General features: G+C 52.7%; 1 protein-coding gene across 1 annotated transcript in view; it reads right to left on the bottom strand.

Annotated features, from left to right (window-relative positions):
- The window catches only part of Mgat5b (alpha-1,6-mannosylglycoprotein 6-beta-N-acetylglucosaminyltransferase B), a 66,736-nt gene that overhangs the window by 29,566 nt on the left and 14,569 nt on the right, over positions 1-22,601 (bottom strand). Inside the window, exons 4-8 of the mRNA XM_055592541.1 lie at positions 13,692-13,807; positions 13,070-13,143; positions 11,970-12,140; positions 11,252-11,416; positions 9,800-9,969 (exon numbers count right to left, since the gene is read on the bottom strand). Of these exons, the coding sequence (XP_055448516.1) occupies positions 9,800-9,969; positions 11,252-11,416; positions 11,970-12,140; positions 13,070-13,143; positions 13,692-13,807 (696 nt within the window). The remainder of the gene's footprint in view (positions 1-9,799; positions 9,970-11,251; positions 11,417-11,969; positions 12,141-13,069; positions 13,144-13,691; positions 13,808-22,601) is intronic.

Below are 22,601 nucleotides of genomic sequence, written 5' to 3'. Positions count from 1 at the left end.
AAGAAAGAAAGAAAGAAAGAAAGAAAGAAAGAAAGAAAGAAAGAAAGAAAGAAAGAAAGCCTCTATAAGATCTGGCTGTAGGCAAGCCGGTAGAGCATGCTCTTGATTAGTGATTTAGTGATGGATGATTGGGGAGAGCCCAACCCAGGGTGGGGCCATCCCTGGACTGGTGGTTCTGGGCTCTCTAAGAAAGCAGGCTGAGCAAGCCATGTAAACAAGCCAGTAAGCAGCACCCCTCCATGGCTTCTGCATCAGTCCTTGCCTCCAGGATCCTGCCCTGTTGAGTTCCTGTCCTGATTTCCCTCAGTGATGGACAGCAATGTGGAAGTTTAAACTAAATAAACTCTTCTTCATAAGTTGCTTTGGTCATGGTGTTTCATCACAGCAATAGTAATTCTGACTAAGTGTGTTTTCTTTTCCTTGACTGTCTTTCAACAAGGTGTTGATATATAGCATGGGCTGGCCTAAATTAGCTATCCTCCTGCCTCAGCCCTCAAGCATTGGGTTTAGAGGTGTACACCCCCACATGTTTTATTCACTTTTTTTAAAATTTTATTCACTTTACTTACAACCTGGTTGTAGGCCTCTCCCTCATCTCCTCCTGGTCCTACCCTCCCTCCCTCTTCCCCCATCCTCCTCTCCTAGTCCTCAGAAAGGGGGGGGGGGCTCTTTCCCTACCAACTGATCCCTAGCCTACCAAATCTCATCAGACTTCCCTCATCCTCTTCCTCTGTGGCCTGGCAAGACCGCCCTGCCAGGGGAAGTGATTGAAGAGCAGGCAATGGAGCTCATGACAGAGACAGCTCCTCTCCCCTTACTAGGAAGCCCTATGGAGACTGAGCTGCCTATCAGCTACATCTGAGCAGGGGGTCTAGGACCTCTCCATGCATGGTCCTCGGTTGGTGCATCAGTCTCTGCAGGACCTCCTGGGCCCGGATTTGTTGGCTATGTTGGTCTTCTTGTGGAGCTTCTGTTCTTTCTGTGTCCTTCTATCCCCCCCCCACTCTTCCATAAAACTCCTTGCACTCTGCCTTAAGTTTGGCTGTGAGTCTCAGCACCTGCTTCCATTCCCCTGCTGGGTGGAGTCTTTCAGAGGACATCTATGGTAGGCTCCCATTCTATTCCTTCTCTTCAACAGCTTCCAGGGTCTATTCTATTTGCCCTTCCAAATGAGAATTAAGCATTCTCCCTAGGGTCCTCCTTGTTACTTAGCTTCTTTAGATGTGTGGATTGTAGAATGGTTATCCTGTATTATATGGCTAATATCTGCTTATAAGTGAGTATATACCATGTGTGTTTTTCTGGGTCTGGGTTACCTCACTCAGGGTGATCTTTTCCAGATCCATCCATTTGCCTGCAAATTTCATGATGTTCTTATTTTTAATAGCTGTGTAGTATTCCATTGTGTAGCTGTACCGCAGTTTCTTTATCCATTCTTCCATCGAGGGACATCAGGGTTGCTTCCAGTTTTGGGCTATTACAAATAAAGCTGCTATGAACATAGTTGAGGAAATGTCCTTATTGTATGGTGGAGCATCTTTTGGGTATATGCCCAGGAGTGGCATAGCTGTTCCCAATTTTCTGAGAAAGTGCCAGATTGATTTACAAACTGGTTGTACAAGTCTGCACTCCCACCAGCAATGGAGGAGGGTTCCCCTTCCTCCACATCCTTTTTTTAAATTTTAGCCATTCTGATAGGTGTGATCTGATTTTTTTTAGATATTTATTTATTTATTATTATTTATGCAGCATTCTATAGTGCATATATGCCTACATGTCAAAAGAGGGCACCAGATCTCATTATAGAAGGTTGTGAGCCACCATGTGGTTGCTGGGAATTGAACTCAGGACCTCTGGAAGAGCAGACAGTGCTCTTCTTAACCTGAGCCAATTCTCCAGCTCCATGATCTGATTTTTTACTGGCTGTTTGTACACTGTGTGTGTGTGTGTGTGTGTGTGTGTGTGTGTGTGTGTTACACGCTTATATGCAGGTCCTAGTGCCTGTGTACATGTGGAGGCCAGAAGAGTGCATTGGTGTAATGTTCTATCATGCTGCCTATTCCCTTGAGAGTCTTCCACTGAACCTGGAGTGAGGCTGGCGGCCAGCAAGCCCCAGTGGTCCTCCTGCCTCCACCCCCCATAGCACTGGTGTGAAAGGCAGGAGTGTGGCTGTGCCTGGCTTTTTACCTGGGTGCCATCTGCTGAGACAGCAAGTGTGTTAACTCTGCTCCTTTTTTTTATTTTCCCTACAAAGTCACTAATGCCATTCTAGGGACCTATCTAACGCTGATTGCCCTGAAGACTCCACCTCCTAATGCCACTCACACGACTGTGGTGAGTCTCCTGCACCCGAATTCCGGGGACACCCTCCATCTTAGTCTCATTTCTGTTTCTGTGATAAAATACCCTGACAAAAGCACCTTGGGGGATAGAGGGTTCATAAGGCTTGTAGTTCCAGGTCACCGTCGATCACTGTGGGAAGCTGAGGCATGAAGCAGTCAGTCATCCCATCTACGGTGAGGAGCAGAGAGCAAACCACACATGCGTGCTGGTGCTCACCTTGCTTCTATACAGTGTGTGATCCCCTGCCTAGGGAATGGTGCTGCCCACAGTGGGAGGGTCTTCCCACCTTAACTGACAAAAGAAGACGATTTCCCGCAGCCGTGTCCACAGGCTAACCTCATCCAGACAATCCCTTCCCGGGAGATTCAAGACCGTGTCAAGTTGACAAGCCACAGCACCCCTAAGAGAAGGCAGCAGCTCCACCCACTCACTGTTGCCAATTGCCCAGCTCTGGTTCTGTCTCTTGAGAAGCAGCTGGGCCACCTTCCACTGGGTCAGAACAGTCTGAGACAGCCATAGCCAGATCTGCCCAGGTTCAACCCCCAGAACCTGTCGCACTCGGCCCACAGACTGAAGGCTTGGTCCTCGCTGGTGGTAGAATGTTTAGGAGGTAGAGGCTGGTTGGAGGAAATAGGTAATTGGCAGTATGCCTTGAAGGGTGTCTTGTTCCTCTCCCTTCATGCAGTTCTTCTATGTATGTGTGTGCATTTTTTCACACGTGTGGGTGAACATGTGTGGAAGTCAGAAGTTAATATCTGGTGTCTTCCTTCACTACCTTCTTCTTTATTATTTTGTTTTATTTTATTTTTGTTTTTCAAGACAGGGTTTGCCTGTGTGTGTGTGTGTGTGTGTGTGTGTGTGTGTGTGTGCACGCACATATGTGCACAGGTGTGAGCGTGCTTGTGGAGGCCAAAGGTCACTTAAGTGCCATCCATCTACTTCATTGTTTTTAATAAACATTTTTTCTTCTGTCTCTGAGCCACAATTTTTGCTATTTCATTTATTTTGAAAAAACACCCCTATGAAATTTTATTTATTTATTTGTTTGCTTCATTGGTTTGATTTGTTTTTTGTTTGGTTTGGTTGTTGTTTTTTGTTTGTTTGTTTGGTTGGTTGTTTTTTTGTTTTTTGAGACATGGTCTCACTATGTAGTGCTGGCTGTCCTGAAACTCATTTTGTAGGTCAGGCTGGCCTCGAACTCAGAACCCTGACCTGGAACTCTGTCTGCCTCTACCACCCAGAGAGCTGTGACTAAAGGTGAGTGCCACTGTGCCGGCGTACTCTCCGATTTATATGTGGAAGTAGAGCTTCTCCTTGAAGCTAGAGCGCATCGAAACAGCTGGCCCAGCTGGCCAGCTTGTCCCGGCGATGGAGGCTTCACCACTTCAGCACTGGGTTTCCAGACAGGCTCCCTGACTCTGGGCTCCGGGGACTGTGGTCCTTATACTGTCACTGCAAGCACCTCCCCCGCTAAGCCCCTCCTGTCCTGCTTCCTGCTCCCTCTGGGCTCCCACCCGCCACCATGCTGCTCTGCCTCGCCTCACACTCCAGCCATGGCTAGGCACTGCCACAATGCCCTTTCTGCCTCACCTCACACTCAAAGCAACCGATCCAGGGAAGCTTGGACCGAATCCTCACACATCATGAGCTAAAAATAAACCACCCTGTCTTTTAAAGCGTTACTCTCCAGTATTTGTCACGTTAGAGAGAAGTCTGACTGGCACAGCTGGCCAACCAAGCACACAAGATGAACAAGAGGTGTCCCTGCTTCCGACGATCCTGGGGGACGCTTGAGCAAACGTTCCTGGGTTGGAGTCCGACTCCCTGCCTGGCTGCACACTGACAGCCGCGGGTGCCCCCTCCTCTGCTTCCTTGTCTAAACACCCCCTCTTCCACCACTTACCGGTTAAGTCAACTAATTTTCTACTAAACCCAATTTCACTCATGGATGGAGGAAGAGCCCCACCGTTTTTCCTCACACCATGTACTGTTAATGCTTGAAATTATGCAAATAAAATTGATGAGCACCGCCGCTTCTCCACAGGCAGGAAGGGCAAGGCTTCCCTTTCCGACAGCCACTGCAGAGAGAACGGCTCAGGATGCATCAGGGGTCAGGGGCCTGGGCTTCGTATCTCCCTCCCTGTGCACACGCTGATGGAGCGGGGAATGGGTGCCTGACGCCACCTCGCCGCACACTTATCACAGGGCATTGTTCTCGCACGCCACCTTCCTCCTCTAGAAATCTCCTGATGCACCAGAGCCAAATGTGGATTCCGCACACTGCCCCAGACATCCCTCCAGTGAGCCGGTTAATTAAAACGCCAAAACACAGGGAAGACAGAAGAGCTGGCTCATCCATCCAGACTTCTTGTTAGTCAGCGGACGAGACACCTGGCAGGAACATCTGTGAATGAGCTACAACCAGGGTACAAGCCGTGTCTTTGTCCCGATGCCCGCCCCACACAGGGCCTGTTGCAGCCAAGGGCGCCTTCAGAATGCAGTGGCCTTCAGCCCCCTTCACCTGTTGCTGCTGCAGGGCTAAGGGGGTGACCACGCCTCCTCCCCCTCCTCCCACGGTTTCTGCCCATCCCAGCTGATTGTGCTGTTGCAGGTCGCCTGGAACAGGTGCTCCCTTCCCCCACCCCCGACAGTGTTCACTCGTTGCAAACTACCCGCACCCCACATCCCCTTCGTGCCAGTTTCTCAGCGTGTAGCCTATTTGGAGATAGTGTCTTTGCACAGAATACAAAGTGGGGGCTGGAGAGACAGCCCAGTGGTTAAGAGCACTGGCTGTTCTTACAGAGAACTCATGCTCAATTCACAGCACCCACATGGCCATTCACAACCATCCGTAACTCCAGTTCCAGAGGAATCCAATGCCCTCTTCTGGCTTCCATGGGCACCAGGCACAGATGTAGAGCACAGATGTACATGCAGACAAAATACCCATACACATTAAAAAACAAACAGCAACAACAAAAATACCCATTTGGGTCAATAGGCTGGGCCCTCCCTCCCTCGTGTGTGACTGTGATCTGTTTCTAAATTTTATTTTATGAGCCAGGGCCTGTCCTGGTCTCCATCTTTTGCTATGGTAAAGTACCCTGACAAAAGGTAGCTTAGGGGAGAAAGGGCTTATTTGCCTGCAGTTCCAATCATAGTCCATCCTTGTGGGGAAGTCAAGGCAGAAACTTACTGCAGCTGTCCACAGACAATCAAGAGGAGAGAGAATGAATGCACAGATGCCTCACTCTCCACTAGCTCTCTCTATTCATACACAGTTCAGGACCCCCTGGCTAGGGAATGGTGCCACCTGCAAGGGGCTGGGTCTTCTCACACCCATTGAAGTAATCAAGACGACCTCTCACAGGCATGCCAAGCTTTTATAGATGACCCCTCAGTGAGACTCTAGGTTGTATCAAGTTGGCAGTTTAACCATCACAGGGTCTTATTCCATAGCCCAGACTGACCTCCAACTCAAGGCAATTCTCCTGCTGCACGCTGCTGGGTGCTGGGAATACAGGTGTGAAGCCAGCTAGGACTGAGTCCTTGCACTTGGGGGAAGTTTGGATACTGACACACACTCGGGAAAGAGGCCAAGTGGAGGGAGGCGGGGCTGAGGCTGATGTCTGCACATGCCAAGGAGCCCCCCCATAGTAGACACTTCCTTGAGGGCTGAAGAGGACTCAGCCAGTAAGGGCAGATCTCAGACTTCTGGCTTCCAGAGCCATGAGAAAGAACCTCTTGTTTAAGCCACCTAGCCATCGTGGCTTTGTTGCCGCAACCCTAGAGAAACCCAGCACATCCCACACCGTGCTTGTCCTCAACTGTCCTCTGCCCTGAAAGGCCTGTGTTTCCTCAGTGCCAGAGAGACAAGGTGTGTACTGATGACCACAGCTCAGCACCCCCTGGTTTTATGCCTGTCAATCTTCCCTACAATTACAGTGGAAGAAGAAAAAAGTCTGTATAATCCAAAAAAAGAGTGGGCCACAAAGTACCTCGGGACGGGGCTGCCCACAGTGGGCTTGGCCCTCCCACATCAGTTACCAATCAAGACCCTCTCTCATGAACACGGTCACAGGTTGATCTAATGTGGGAAATTCCTCAACTGAGGTTCATTCCTCTCAGGTTGTATCAAGCTGAGAAAACTAAGCTTCTCGGTGGGTTCCTCCTTACCCCAAATTCCCATTCTGGGCCTCACCCCTGCAGCCAAGGGAACCCTGAGTGTTTCCAGGCATGAGTGGGCCTCAGGAAGAGCCCTCACATTTTTACAAATATGCCAGCACTACGCTTCATTGCAGGCCCTAACCCATCCTCCGGTCTTGTCCTGGGTCCACTGAGGACAGCCCCTTTCTACAAGCCAGGCAAAGCCAGCCCCATTCTATGGTTTTCCAGCCTCACAGTCCCTGAGTCTGCACTGAGGGAGGCTGCTGAGAAGAGCCACGGCTCTGAACTTTGCAGCATCTTCATCTTAACGCTCTTGAGCGTGGCTGAGACTCACTGAACCAGGGTGCCGAGAGTGTGGGCCTTGTGCTGGTGTATGCTCAAGGCCAGCAGGCCAGGCGTGTGCTGCCGTCGGGGCCGGAGCCCCACCCTAAGAAGCCCAACACAACCAATGAGCTCCTAATCCTGTAGTGGAGATCCCTCTGGGATATCCCTGGAGGGGCTGGGCTGTTTACACTCCTCTTGCCCTGTCAGAGCAAGATATCATTCACACTTACATCCCTCGGGGGACCAAGGCCAGGGCACTCAGCCACAGCCAGGCCCTCCGACTTCCTGAGCTGCAGTTGTGAGAGGGGGTGAGCTCTCACCGAGGTCCCTGCTGGGACTGAGATGCACAGAGCCTGAGTCTGCAATGAGATGTTGGAGGGACATGTATGTTGGACATGCATAAACATAAAGGCCATATGTAAGCATGCATGAGCACATGACATACGTGTGCATAGGAGAGCGGAGGCTACATAGACGTGTGTGTGCACATGTGTCTGAGAATGTGTGAGCATATTCATACCCATTTAGCTGGGCACGTGTTCATCTTCATGCACTGATACATATGTACAAGCATGTGAATAGTGTGCACACTGTGAGCAAGAGCTTTCCTGTTTATGCATGTGAGTGTCACACACATAGTAAGTTCATGTGTGTGCAGGTGTGTTATATGCATAAGTTCATGTATGTGTATGTATGTGGGCATTAAGTTCATATGTATGAGTGTGTTACATGCATAAATTTGTGTGTGTGCATGTGGGGTCCCATGCATGCATTTAGTGATATACATCCATAAGTTCATGTGGGGGGTTTGTGTGCGCACACACAAGTGAGTGTAAGTAGCAAGGGAACGGATACAGATGGGCATCTTTCAATTGCGTCACTTCCTCTCAGTGCCTCCCACGTCCAGGAACGCCACAGTCACTGCTCTGCCCATGGATGGGCAATGGCAATGGACACTGGCCTTGGGCTCAGCATCCCATTCTTGAAGTGGACAGAGGTGCTGGCAGTGCTCTGGGCCAGGAAGGGCTGAGGGCCCTGGCATCGGCCGGGACAGAGGAACTGAACTAAGTCCCAGCCTCCCGGGAAGATCTACAGTCTCTGCTCCTCTCCAGCCAGCAAGTGTGCCGGTGGTTCCGGACAGCAGAGCACAGCAGAGCACAGCAGAGACTCTGCCGCTCCTCCAGGGAGGAGGGTTAGGTCAGCACAGCTCTCTGGCACAGATCCTGGCACAGAATCAGGCTGAGTGCTGTCTGCTACGTGTGATATGGCTGAGCAGGGTGAGATGTGGCTGAACCTGACAGGATGTCCCCTGCTCCCAAGGATTTGTCCAGTTGCAACCTGGGTGTCTGAACTTCCACCAGACTGCTGATGCCACCTGACCCGGGTCCATGATCCTCCTCCTTACTCCACGAACCACGTGACTTTCCTACAGGAAGCCTCTGGCCAGGGAACAGTCATTGCAAAAGCTGATTTCAATCAAGCACCCTCCTAGGTTCTCTGAGGAAGTAAAGCGGGCACGGTGCAGAGAAGCAGGGTATGCTGGCAGGCACGGTGCAGAGAAGCAGGGTATGCTGGCGGGCACGGTGCAGGGAAGCAGGGTATGCTGGCGGGCACGGTGCAGAGAAGCAGGGTATGCTGGCGGGTGGTGAGCAGGCGCATCTCAGCAGAGGTGGCCCATGCAACTCAACACACAGAACTGCCCACAGGATGCCCGAGTAAGGTACCATTGCCTCCCTACATACAGGAGTTAGCTGGTCAGGAAGGTCAGCACCAGCGCTGCCGGACAGCTCCCCGCTGGGCGCTTTCAGTTCCCAGGGTTCTCTGCAGGCCTCTGTTGGAGGCAGAGCAGTTATTTCCCAGCGGGCAGCAGCCCACAGCAGGGGCTTCCTTGCCATGGGTTTGCAGCACCACCAGGCCCTCATCACCCCTCTCCTGTCCCTGTCACTCTCTCTGGAGACACCTTTCACCTTTACTGTGCCAACAAGACAAGAGCATTACCATCAAGAATGACTTTCAGGCCATGGGGATGAGCACCCCAGAACACTGGCTCATTTCAGTGCCCCTCTCAAAACACAGCGCCGTCCCCACTTCCCCATTGCCCTGATTCAATGAGACTGGCCCGTGAGACAGAATTCAAGTTACAGGTTTCCTGTGAATGGGGTGGCTGCATACATGTCCTTGGCATTATTCTGTCCTTTTATTTCCACACATCACAGCTGCATTAGTACACATGTTAGAGGTACCTTGGTAATGTATCCAATGCCACACAAGAAATATAAGAAAAATAAAGTAAAAAAAAAAAAAGCTTATATATCCAACAGATAAGTGGTAATATATTGCCCCAACTAGACATTAGAAAAGACACACACATATGCTCCTCCCACCTCCTCCTGTCTGTTCGTCCACCTGCCTATATGATTCTCTCTCTTTCATCCCTTGGTAATCCACTTACTCTTACTCCTCATATTTCCCTCCAAGTTCTCACACACAAACAATCTTCTCGACCCGCTTCACCACAAAGCACAGGGTTGGGGCTCCGCTGTGCCAGAAGGACCTGAACAAGCCTAGCGCTGGTGTTGGCACGACCAAGGAGTCCAGCTCCAGAAGAGACACCCTGAAGCCTTTGCCCCACCCACCAGGAAGGCAGTGGAAAGGACCCCATGTGCACAGGCTAACTCCTCTCTCAAGGCATCGCGCATTAGCCTGTGAGCTCCAGTCCAGCCCCTAGTGTCTGTCCTAGCAGAAGTCGAAGCCTGTGCACTGATGCTACGCAAACACACTTCCTCTGTGCATTCTAAATGCACGTGTCTTCGTGGAAGAGGGAGTGGGAAGCAGACAAAGGAGGGGGCCAGGGAGGGCCACCTCCAGGCTGTGGACCCTGCCGGCAGAGCATCAGCTGGGTGGCCCGGCTCTCCTTCATCCCCTCCCCACCACACCAGGATGTGAATGGTTCTCTGGCACTCACCTCTGCAGCTCCTTCAGGGAGACTGTGATCCGCAGGCTGTGGCCCAGCACATAGAGAGCAGCCAGAATGTCTGCCCACTGCACCATCTCTCCCAGAGGCCCGCCCTTCAGCACCCTCGGGCTGAACACGTCCCCAGACTCCTCTGTCAGGAAGCCGATGTGAACAAGGATCTGGGTGAGCAGGACGTGGGCAGTCAGTGGGGGGCAGCACCTCTTAGGTCTGTCCATCCCACCCCCAAAATCACCCCAGAAGACCATCCACAGCACACAGGCCTGGTTGGCTGCTTTAAGACACAGGATATTGGGGCCGTAGGTGAACGAGGCCTCATGGAAGATAGAAGAGACAGATAACAATACACACAGACAGGACAGAGGGTTTTATGAAATGACAAGGACTCTGAAAGAAACAGAGAGGGGTGACAAGCATGCAAATCTCTGTTACATGGATAGAGGGATGGGTAGACAGATAGACAGATAGATGGACAGACGGGCCAACAAACCATCCTGTTATTCCCAGACACCTATACCCTTTCTGCCTGACACAATAAAAATGTAGCAAGGATTCAGGACTCCAGGGGCTGATTCTCCTGCCCCAGCCTGGGAAAGGGCCAGGGGCTCTACCATCTATCCTGACTCTGTCACCCCTCAAGTCCTGCGTCTCAGTCAAGATGAAAGCATCTATTGCCACTGGCTTGAAGACATGCACCCTTCCCAGTTGGAAGGCCATCTACCTGTGATCATCTGGAACACTGTGCCCACTTGGAACCCCAGGCTCATGCCCGCTTAGAACTGTGTCTACTAGGACCCTCATGTCCATGTCCTCCTGGAGCCCCACAGCCACCTGGAGCCCCAGTGCTGTAGGCACATTGTCCAAGCACTGCCTGAAAGGATGATGCTGTGGGTATAAACACGTTTTTGTTTTGGTCCCAGGTGTGGGATGTGAGACTGATTCAGATGGTCCACAGCAGCAGGCTATTTGCCTCATGCTGGCTCTGAGAGGAGCTCTTTGCCAGCTGCAGATAGTTTACAATCTGAGGACTCTGGAGAGGGAATAAAGGCCAGAGTCCAGAAAGGAGACTGGGGAAAGAACAAGGCTGCTCCTGCTTCCCCCTGCAGCTCCTGGTTGATGTTGTGAGACAAGAAGTTGGAGATTGAGGGAGCGGGCTACAGCTGGGACACAAAGTAAACAAACTGTAATTAATATAAAAATAAAAAAATATACAAAAAAAAGAAGTTGGAGATCTCCTGAAACGAGGACTGGACTGACTCCAAGGAACCTGACGACCCTGACCAGCAGGAAGCAACCAAGAAAGAACTGTACCCCCTCTCCCACTAACCCTTTCTCTCTCCTACTTGCTATCGGTGTTGGAAGGGACTGGGGTGGAGTAAGGAGAAGAACATATAAGAAATAGAAATAAAAGAGTTTTTTAAGCACGCCAACAGGATGACACACCTGCTTCTGGTCCCTTCGGACATCCCCCAGCTTCTGTGCCAGGTCCTTGGCAGCCTTGGCCCACTGGGCGGTGAACCGCCGGGTCCGCTTCTTCATGAAGATGAGGGACTCCTTCCCACTGCCCATCAGCTCCAGGAGGTGGGACAGGTTGCTCCGGAACATGGCCTGGGTTGGGCCAGAGGCCAGCTCTCTCAGTCCCTGAGCAGCCGATCCCTGCTCTCCCGGGACAGAGGCACCCACCTACTGTAAGTGGGGGCTGCTCCGGCACCAGAGCTCTGCTTGCACCTTCCAGTGCTCGCCCCAGCCCAGCCTCACCCCAGTTAACCAGCTGCCCCAACCCCTGCTGGGGAACTAGTCAGCTCTGAATCATCAGGGGTGGGCTAGCTGCCTTTGAGCAGTGCCATGGGCACCAATGTCTTGAACCTCTTAACTCTCTAGCCTGTGACTCTTCATCCATTAACTATATCCACAGAAGGACACAAATACAGCCCGAATGCAGAAAGCCCTCAGCTATTACTGCTGTTATTCTAACCCATTCAGGGACATCTGTAGGACTCCAGCCTGCCTCCCAAGCAAATTCCCACCTGTACAGGATTTCACAGGAGTTAACCTGGGGACCCTCATCCAGCAGAACTGGGAGCCCCATTCCATGGCATGGGGGAGAGGAGACTGAGGTTCCCTCCCACTGTCTCTGAGGATGCCAGCTTTCAAGGCTTACCTGGACTTTGGGAAGGGACTTGGGGGCTGTCCGGGCAGCTGTCTGGTTCCTCCAGGGCAGCGGGGGGCAGAACCATTCAACCTCACTGAGGTAGATGAGGAAGGAGCACTCGGTGCCATCCACTCCAAAGAAGGCATAGCAGGGGTCGGAGGTCCAACGGGCACGCATCCACTGTGAAGAAGGGTCAGACCTGGGGCAGGCAGCCGGCAGCCCACACAATACCTCATAGGCTCCCCCAGCCACAGACACCCGAAGATCTCCCGGCCTGGGCAGGAGCTACGAGGCATGCCCTAACCGAGAGCTGCATCAGAAAACTAGAGACACACAGCTGGACCAGGGAGCCTGGCCCAAGATCAGCCCTGTGCCACTGAGGACCAGAAAGGGAGGTGGGTCAGCTCTTCCCCGAAGCCTCAGAGGGGAGACTTAGTGGACATAAAGGGACCAAGCACCGACGCTGAGATTCAGGAGGTTCAGAAACCACAGCCCATGTCCCCCTTGCCTTTGTCACTTTAATTAGAGGCAGAGTCATATGGCGACCTCCATGGGTGCCGGAGCCAGAGAAGGTCTTTCCATGGTGGCCCCGTGTGATCCCTAAAGAAGGGATTTGTAGGCCCACAGCCCGCCCCTTACAGGTTCAGAGCTAGCGATGAGCTTTCTTTAGGGCTGTGGCCTGCATGCAGGGACACTGTGCAGCCACAAACATCCCTGGAGGTGAGCAGGAGGGGCCCTCAGTCCAATGAGCCATGAGCTGGGCAAGGAGAACCAAGAACAGGGACTCGAACCCATTCCTCATCAGGATGTCAGAACGGGGCTCTAGGCGGCAGAAACCCTTCAGCCGTAAGAAAGTACCAAAGCCCCTGAAGGTGACTGAACCCAAATGGCTTTGGGATGATGAGCATGGCAGGCCCAGTGGAGAAATATTTCTCTGAGCTTGGTCGCCACCACCTTGCGCTGGGCTAGGGGTCTGGTCAACAAAGCGCCTAGCTGGGACAGAAATCCAGAGCTGAGCTGGGCTGGGCAGAGCCCTGAGGAGGAGCCTCCCGCCCCTCTGCTATCCTTCACCCTGCATCCTACCTCAGGAAGGTGCCCCTAGGCCTCACCTCCACTTTCCCCGAGCAGTCAGGGAACTTGGGGTCACTGGGTGCTTCACACTGGTCCCTCCGACCTTCAGACACTGCAAAAAGAAAGGATGGCTTACTGAGACAGTGGAGCCTGGAAGCAGCCAAAGATACACGGGGCAAGGGGAGATCTGCAGTAGGACAGAGCAGAGGTCACCCCCCTGTCCCTTCCGCCTGAGGTTTCTCCCACCCCGCAGTCCTGGGGTCTGAGCGAGCCTCCTCCATATACTCAGCCCTCTCCAGGCTCAGAGCAGCAAGCTCTTGCAAACAGCTACATAGAAGCCTCCTGGATGGACCCACCCCAGACGCCCCACAAAATATACCCTAACCCTTTCCTGAGGAGGCAGGGAGGCAGCAGCCTCCAGCTTTTCCCAAACCAAACGGAATGGTGGCCTTGCTCTTGGAACTGAGCAACCCACTCCTTCCTCCTCACCCTCAGGCAGGCCAGGGTGGGTGGACCAGGTGGGCCTACTGAGAGCCTCAAGTAGGGGCCCCAAGAACGAGGCAAGCATTACCAGAGGAACGGGACCTCCTGGAGGCCCTACCCCATCCAGCAGAGCATTGGCCTCTGGGGACACAGGGCGGTGTCCTGGCTATGACGTACCCTTGCTGTGCAGAATCAGGCTGTGGCGCAGGATCTGGTCCACCTTCACAGCGATGTCAGACACATTCTGAGCAATGGCCTGGATCCTCTCAATGAGGCTGGCCCCGGGGCTGAGCCTAGAGGGGAGGGGAGAGCCGGCTGTGAAGCCATGACCAGCCCACGTGGCCTTCCCACGGCCTAGGACAGTCCGAAGAAGCCGCAGTGGAAAGCCAGCGGGAGCGAAGCTGGGCTTGCCTCCACCGGAGTCACACCTTGCACACAGCAGGAAAGCACACCTCTGCAGAGGCCTGGTGTGCTCACCGTGTTCTGAGTACGTCACAAACTGCACCTGGCCCTGACACAAAGACCCTGAGTGGGGGAGCCCAGGAACCTCCAGGCGACCGAGGCCTTTTCCTAGGCACAGACAATTCATCTGAGTCTGTTCACATCAAGACAAGTTCACACCAGCAATCTGGAGACCCGCCAGTGAACTAGCACTGATTTCCCGAGAATCCATTCTTCTGTATGTGTGTGTGTGTGATGTACGACTGTGTATATGTGTGTTTGTGTGTGTGTGTGGTGTGGTGGGGAGGGAGGCAGGGCAGAACTGATTGGTGTCTTCCTCTATTGCTCTCCACTTACATCTAGAGGAAGTGTCTCTTACTGAACCTGCAGCTTCCTGATTGGCTAGATGGGCGGAGCAGGAAGGTCTAGGACCCTCTTGTCTCTGCCTCCCCAGGGCTGGGATAATGGGCAAGTGACAACATGTTAAGCTTTTTACACGGATGCAAGAACAGCAAGCACTCTTAACCTCTGAGCCACCCCTCCAGCCCGCCCTTTACTAGTTTTTTAAGATTTATTTAATTTGCTGGTTGTGGCGGCACACGCCTTTCGTACCAGCATTCGGAAGGCGGAGGCAGGCGGATCACTGTGAGTTCATGGCCAGGCTACACAGTGAGTGCCAGGACAGCCAGGTCTACAAAGTGAGACCATGTCTCAGTTAAATAAGACAAAGATGTAGTTTATTTATGTGTGTATGTGTCTGTGTGTGAGTGTACGCACTCGTGTGTGTGTTTATGCACTCGTGTGTTTGCATGTACCTACGGAGGCCAGAGACATCAGATGCCCTGGACCTGGAGTTACAGGGATTTGTGAGCCTCCCGCCGTGGGACCAGGGTTCTAAACAGTGGTTCCCATGACCGAGCTGCAGGCATTCTTAACCACTGAGCCACCTCAACTCCCTTTTACTACTCTGAGACAGTCTCTGGCAGCCCAGGTTGGTCTCAGACTACATCGAGGAGGATGAGGTTGTCCTTGGATCCTCCTGCTGTTCCCTCCCAAATGCTGGGATTCCAGGCAGGTGCCGCTGTGTCGGGTTGGTGTGGCGCTGGGGATGGAACCCAGGGCTTGGTGGGCATCCTAGCAGCTGAGCCACACCCCTAGCCCCCTTCTTCATCTTGAAAGAGTTTTGGCCACAGACGTTAAACGTTTTCTTTTTCTCCATCAATATGGGGCTGCTTTGATTTTTGGAGAATTTATTTCCTTGCTGATTACTGGCCAGTGCTCTGGGAATCATATTCATTGTTAGACTCCATATTTATCTCATTGCACAAGCTGCTATTGAGATAGGTCCCACTCCGCTTGCCTTATCTTCCTGTCAAGCACAGCCCTGGGGCCTTCTCCAGGAAGCCACTTGCTTGCAGTACTTGCTTTGATCCTCACCTCACCCTCTGGCTTCACAGTTTTATACACACACACACACACACACACACACAGCTACTGCTGCTGAGGTTCTGTTTATTCCTGTTCAGGTACTTGCTCTGCACAGACAGCCAGCATGGAGCATGTATGAAGGGTCTTTCCAGCCTACACTCCACTCTGCAAACCTCACCTCTCACAGGCTGCGTGACCTGCCTACCAGTGGCCCTACACAGCAAACCGCCATGCCTGACCACCTTCCTCTCTTCCCTTCACCTGATAAGGAGCAGCAGAGAAGTTCTAAAGACATCGGGCATGTCTTCTACCCCAGCAGGGGCAGGACGGTACCTCCTTCGGATGCATGCCGCTTTCCCTTTCCAAATGCGATCACAGGCATGCCCCACCGAGCCAGGTTTATGCGGTGCTGCAGATTGAACCGAGGGCTGAGGGGACTGGAGGAGGAGCCCCAGCACACAGGCTGTGTATCCATGGCTGCCAGGTTGGCCTGCTGACCCACAGGGCAGCTAGGTCCATGTTGGGGACTCCTGCCGGGACTGAGGGTTCACGGGATTGGAAAGGACAAAGTAGCTCACACAGGGACCAGCCAGGCATTCTGACCCCAGCTCACCACCACAAAGCCACCTTCCTGTAGGTGTCTACCGTCTGCCCTTCCAGAACCCCAACATTTCCCATGCTTGAGAGCCCCAACAGAGTCCTTAAAGGACAGGATGGCTTTGGTATTCAGAGCCGGACCCTGCCAGTATGGTCATGTACCCAGGGAGCCATCACTGGCTGGTCAGCACCACCCCAAACTTGCATCCTCCTACAAGCCTGGCATGTGCCCTACCTGGGAATAGGGGCTTTGAAATTCAGGAAGATGAGGTCTTGCTGGATTAGGGGGAACACTAAATCCAATAACCGGGGTCCCTGCCAAGAGGCTACGTGACAACACCCACAGGGGAAAGGAACCACAGGAGGATGGACAAAGCACAGTGGAATGCTGTCCTGTAGGTGTGACTTGGTGCTGTCATCCTGAAACAACAGCCATTGCAACAAACATCACAAGACCCTCACAGAGCTGTCCTCTTACCATTCCCTCCTAAGAGAGGCTTCGTCAGACCTTCATGTGAGACCCTCGCCCGTCAGGCATGGCCTTGGGGGTGCCAAAGTATAGAAGAGGGGGAAGGCTGACTGGGGCAGGGACTCCAGGGGTGGAGTCTTTGTGAGCTGGCACCACGCTGGCGTGGGCCTTCTCAATGGTGCGGCTGCCAGAGTCACCCGTGTCCCTCCCATGCGTAGCCCCACGCTGGACTTGGATGCAGGTGCACTATCTGGATGAAGCAGGTGTTTCTGTGTGTCTCCCAGCAAAAGCTTGGGGACAGGTGGGCACTGACGTGATGCAGGCAGGAAGTGACCTGCAGAGCCGGGGGCTGGGAAGGCGGGGCACGCTGGCTTCAGACATCAGCCCCACAGCTAGGAGGAAATAAATGTAAACTGGGTTATTTTCTGCCACGTGACTTGTCACTTCATCGAGTTACCCCACAACACCACCATCTGCTGAACAAAGCTCCTTCAGCATGTCAGAGCTCCGCTAGCTGGGAAGTTCTTTTTCCAGCTGATTCCCTCTGACTGAACTCAAGTGCCTTGGGGGGACAGGGGGATCAGCTGACCTTCAAGGCTAGCCAGCGTCTGAACATATTATTTACAGTATTGGGCAACAGTGAACCTGAGAGCCAGAGGGCCTAGACGTTAAGCTGGCTTCTCTTTGCAGCACTGTGGCCCTGGGAGAGTTACCTAATCCCTCCAAACTCAGGTATCAAAGCAAAGTTACTTCAAGGATTCACGCTGAGAAAGAAGGGTGACACGTCGGGATAGAGCGGGCACTTAGAAAAAGTTGAACCTGTGGCCTCTCACATGCTAGACAAGTGCTCTACCACTGTCCCTACCTCCCCAGCCCTGTGAGCATGCTTTTCCTCCCTTGTTGTTGGCAATAAAAAGTGGGTGTTGGGTTATATAATGTTTATTATCTGCCCTATGATTGTGATAGCGGTATTATTTAACCCACTATCATAATCAAATAAGACACAGACACCTCTTAGATTTTATAATTGTCCTAGTCACCTTGGGCTGAGCAGGTATTTCCACCTATGCTATCTCAATAACCTCGCCATCCATTTCCCAGCCCCCATCCGTGCCACCCTCCCTAACCATCCTCATCTGGTCTACCTCCCAACCATAATCCCAAGATACTGCTTAGTTTTTTGGGTTTTTTTTATCTTGGTGTTTTCTCTGTCCATGCCATCCTTGGAGTCCTTCCTCTGGGCCCACGTGGTTCCTTCTCCATGCTAACCCATCATGTAGTCCTACTGCCTCCTCTCTTCCCATCTGTCTGTTTCCCACAATTCTCCTATTCCCAAAGCCCGGCCATTCTGCCCTGCCCAGGTTTTAGGCCTTTTAAACAACCAATCAGGTGTAATGTCTTTGGCAGGTTTGCACAGCAAGGATAGATGTTTTAGGGCAGTAACCAGATCTTGAGGGCCAGTAATTACCATCAAAATACAAGCATCAGACCAACCCCCCACACTCCCTATTTAAGCAGACACCCTAGCCCTAAGAGAAGGTAGTGACGGCTCAGCCACTGGGGGAAACACGGACCTTTCTCGGAGGATTCAGCAATTCTACAATAAGCGGTTTTTGCATAAAGCATATGGCCGGCATGGGCTTTAAATAGTGCCATGGCGTCTGTTGGACTTAACAAGCTCAAGTCATTCAAAACAAAATCACTTGGCGTCACTATTATTAAACTGGACTTAGCATTCGCACAGCACTGGCTATTTCCAAATAATAAATGATTAGGCTTCTCACGCTGAGCCGCCCTTCCGCAAACGTCAGTAAGGCAGAGCCAGAAGCTGACTTGGGAAATGCCTGGGTAGAAAATAAAAAGGGAGCTTAGGTGCCATCAGGAGGACTCATCTCATATGCGCAAAGCCCTGGGTTTGATCCCCAGGATCACATATACTGGGCACAGGGGTATGCCTGTAACCCTAACACTTGGGAGGTGGAGGAAAGAAGATCAGAAGTTCAAAGTCATCCTCAGCTATATAGATAGTTGAATGAGAGTTGTGGGGTAGAACTTCTCATCCCTCCAAGCAGGAGGTGCCACAAAGTAGATTAGAGACAGGCAGGAGTGGACCATGTCACTCGGCAGGGGCCATACTCATAAGGCCAGGACTGAAGAAAAGGCCAGCTGGTACAGGACTGAAACCCATCGTCCTAGCTGGAAAAGGCCCCTGACACCTCAAGACTGATAAGAATACCCAAACTTGCTACAGAGCTCCTCCTGTGGGCACTGTGACCTCAAGGGGCTGCTCTGGGTCCAAAGGCCTGGGATGGGCTCCCCCCAAATCTTCCAGCTGACCCTTTCTTTTATAGCTTGGACTAGGAAATGGCCCACCGCTGATAAAGGGACTTTCCTGGGCTCACACAGAAGGCTAGGGATGGGGGAGGTCAAGAGGGAAACGTCCTGCAGCAGCCCCGGCTGCTTCCCTCTGCAGCTGCCGTTTGGACTGAGGTTAAGGCCTGCTGCACCTTCCTTTTTTCCTATATGACAGTCCCCATGCCAGACAACCAGGCCTCATTCAGCAAGCAGAGAGAGTTGACCCAGGCTGATCCAGCCTCCCCGACTGCCAAAGCTCATGCTGGGAGCTGCGCTAGGGTACCCCAACAGACAGGCATCATCACAGGCGTGTTACCCCAGGTGCTCTGGGAGACCCTTGCCCAGGGGGTGCTGCCCTCTGCAACCCCCAGGCCCAAGGGCGTGACAGGACTCAGCAGGGAACTCTGACATCTGCAGTCATCACTTCCTGCTGGACCACTGCTCCAGTCCCCCTCCAGGCCTGTCCCCAACAAGGCCCCCAAAGGCATGGCCCCGAAAGCTCATCGTCGATTCCAGGCCAGTCCCCATGCCCCAGAGGTGGCACACTAGGCCGCCTGGAGAAGGAGGTTTAATTCTGAGCTCCTCTGTGATTTACGAGGGTTACATTCAATTAACAGGAGCATTGATTTCCGTGCAGCTGGCCAGCAAGCTCACTGGGAATAATTGTATTACGAAACAAAGCGCTTTTAAAACACAGAAACCAACGTATCTAGGTGCCCACAGAATTATACAGCAATATACCCAACCTACAACCACGCTCTGTGGGAAACAGGTGTGTTCCAGGCCTCCCTGCCCCTCACACAACTGTTGGGTGACCTTTCCTCCTGTGCTCTTCAGTCTTCACTCAACCCAGCCTCAGCCCCTGCTGAGGTGGTCAGGAGGATGCAAACTGATGGTATGAGATTGACCTGTCCCTTCCTCGGTGGGAAGAGAAAGGACGGTTCACCCCAACACCTAAAATAAACTCATCAACTTGACAGGCTCTCCAGTCACCTAGGAGACGAGCTTTGTAGGCATGTCATTGAGGGAGTTTTGGGGCTGGGTTAACTGAGGTGGAAGAGCCACCCAAAATGTAGGCGGCACTACCATAGGCTGAGGTCCTCACTGAACACAGAGGAGAAAGCAAACTGAGCACCTGCATCTGTCTCTGTGCTTCCTGACTACGGATGCAACAGGACCAGTGGCCTTCCCCACCTGAGGCCACGCCTTCTCCTTCGGGATGTACAGCTCCCTCAAACGGTGAGCACAGGACCCTAGGGAGGATGTTTAAATCTCTCATTCAGAATGGCAAACAGAATAGACACTAGAAGCGGTGGAAGAGAGGAAACAGGATAGGAGCCTGCTATAGAGAGTCCTCTGAAAGGCTCCACCCAACAGGGGATTGAAGCATCCTTGATGAGACTTGATAAGCTATGGGAAGATGGCAAAGGAGAACTCGCTCTTTCAGTGGATTAGGGAAGGGGATGGGGGAAAAGGAAGGGAGGATGGGACTGGGAGGAGTTGAGGGAGGGGGCTTCAATTGGGATATGTAATGAATAAACTGTGAAAAAAAATGTGAGCCTCAATAAGGCCTCCTGAGGCCATGCCTCCTCCTGCATGATGGACAGCTTCCTCAAACTGTGAGCCACAATAAGCCCTTCCTTACTTAAGTCACTTTTGCCAGGTTTGTTGTCGCTAGATGATTGACTGTTGGCCACTGTCCCCTTCATCCTGCTCTGCTCTGCCTTAGCACAGCCTAGAAGACACAGCAAGAAGGACTCAGGGCCAGCTTCTCTGCTGCCTGCTGGCCCCAGGTCCTTGCCCATTGCCCTGCTCTCCCTCCTGGCCCTTTCCTGACTTGGGCTCCTTGCGGGTTACCTTAAACTGGTCCTTTCCCCCCCTGACCCACCAAGGGTCTGTTTCTCAGGTGGTCTAGCTGATCACAACATCACCACTGTCCCACAGTCCTTCACTGCAAGCTTGGCCCCTCTCCAGCCCTAAAGAAGTCCAAAATGACTTCCTGTCAGCCAGCCTTGTGTCAAACCCAGAACAGGACTTGAGGGAAATGGGACCCATCTTGTAAAGTTGAGATCGACAGCATCCTGAGAGGAAGCATCTCGTACTCACACACAGACCCCAGGAGGCTGACCTCCCTGTGACTGCACTCCCTGAACCCCAGCCCCCACACAGCCACCAACACAGTGCCGAAAAAAAAAGGCTTCATTTTCCCCAAACAAGAATGTTAATGTGTCTTCTTCCAGCACTTTATGCTGAATTCTCCACACTTATGCTATGGCTCTATTTATAACCACAGAACCCGCTATCCCGCTTGACACTCAGATCCCAGCATTTAGGGCTGGGCATGGTGGCACACACCTGTAACCCTTAAAACTGTCCTTCCCACATGCCAAGCAGGTAGCCCCTTCCCATAGGGCCATCTCAGGTGAGCAGCTGGTTCAGACTCAGGTGCCACGCCCCACAGCCCAAACAGGCCAACGAGGCACAGGGTGTGTGGCTGTTGACATGGTCATCTGTGATCGGTCCCCAGCCAGTCCCTCGCTGCCTCTTGTGTGCCCCTCCCCCACTCTGAAGTCCCCAGCCCAGACACTGCAGTCTCTGGGAACAGTCAACAGATAGATGTAGTTGAACACGGCCAGCCGCCAACTTCAGAGCTGTCGTCGCTGCAAAGAAGCCTGATGGGAAATTCAAAGATCATAGCTATTTGGCTGTAGGATGCATAACACAGCGGTGTCCGCCTCCAAGCTGCCTTCCTAATTATGTTTTCCTAGGCTAAAACAGCAAATTTGCTCTCCCCAAGGACACCCCAGCCTCGGTGGAAAGCAGGCAGCCTGGAAGCTTCCAGAAGGACAGGAGGAGGACGGACCTCAGACAGTCCTGAAGTGGGTACCGAAGGGCAGGTGGTGGAGTTGGTCAGCAGGGGTAGGAGGGCTGCTGCAGGGTGGCTGGTCACTCATGGTCAACCCCAGGTGGCTGGGGTGCTGGGGCCAGCATGTGTGAGCACACAGACTCCCATGAGCCCTGGCGCACCCCCACCTCTCTCCCTGTGTCCCGAAGCCACGGTGACCCTGAAATTTATAGCTCTGCCTGTGGAGTTTGATGGGCTCCGCTGGTCATGATGGATGGCTGCTATTTCCTGGGAGATAGAGCTTGGGGGTGGCGAGTGCTCCCTCGCCCACAGATGGAAGTGCTCCCTCCTTCCCTGGGAGCAGATGAAGGGCAAGGAGTGGAGGGAGGGGCAGGCCAGCCCTGGAAGAAGCCAGTCAGTGAATGTGCAGTCTGCAGCCAAACTGGGTCCCAAGACTCTTAACAGAGCAGCTCACTGAGCAGGGGGTGTGGCAGGAGGTGACTCTGTCCCCTGAGAACCTGTGGCTTGTGAAAGAGGCCACAGAAAGAGATGGCAGTCCACACAGAAGAGAAAACTGTCTCACTGAGTGGAGCCCAAAGAAGCCGGACACCTCAGGCCTTCTCCTTTCCAGCAGCCTCTCTGCTTCTGCTCTTGCCAATGAATAATCCATTTTTTTACACTCAGTCAGAGATATATTTTTAAACAAATCCATTCAACCCTGCATCTCAGCACACACACAAAATTAAATTTAAATTTGAACAACCAGGCTGGTGAGATGGCTCAGCAGACGAAGATACCGGCTCCCAGCCCCAACAGCGTGACTTAGGTCCCTGGACCCACAGGAAGGAGGGAACTGACTCCCACAAGCTATCCTCTGACCTTTACACACATGCCATGGAACCTGTACACACACACACACACACACACACACACACACACACACACACACACA

Source organism: Psammomys obesus, unplaced genomic scaffold (genome assembly GCF_907164565.1).
Source record: "Psammomys obesus unplaced genomic scaffold, mPsaObe1.curated_primary_1811, whole genome shotgun sequence".
In the NCBI taxonomy this organism is placed as follows: domain Eukaryota; kingdom Metazoa; phylum Chordata; class Mammalia; order Rodentia; family Muridae; genus Psammomys; species Psammomys obesus.
Note: the sequence above shows the minus strand (reverse complement) of the source record. Positions and strands in the feature narration are given on the sequence as shown.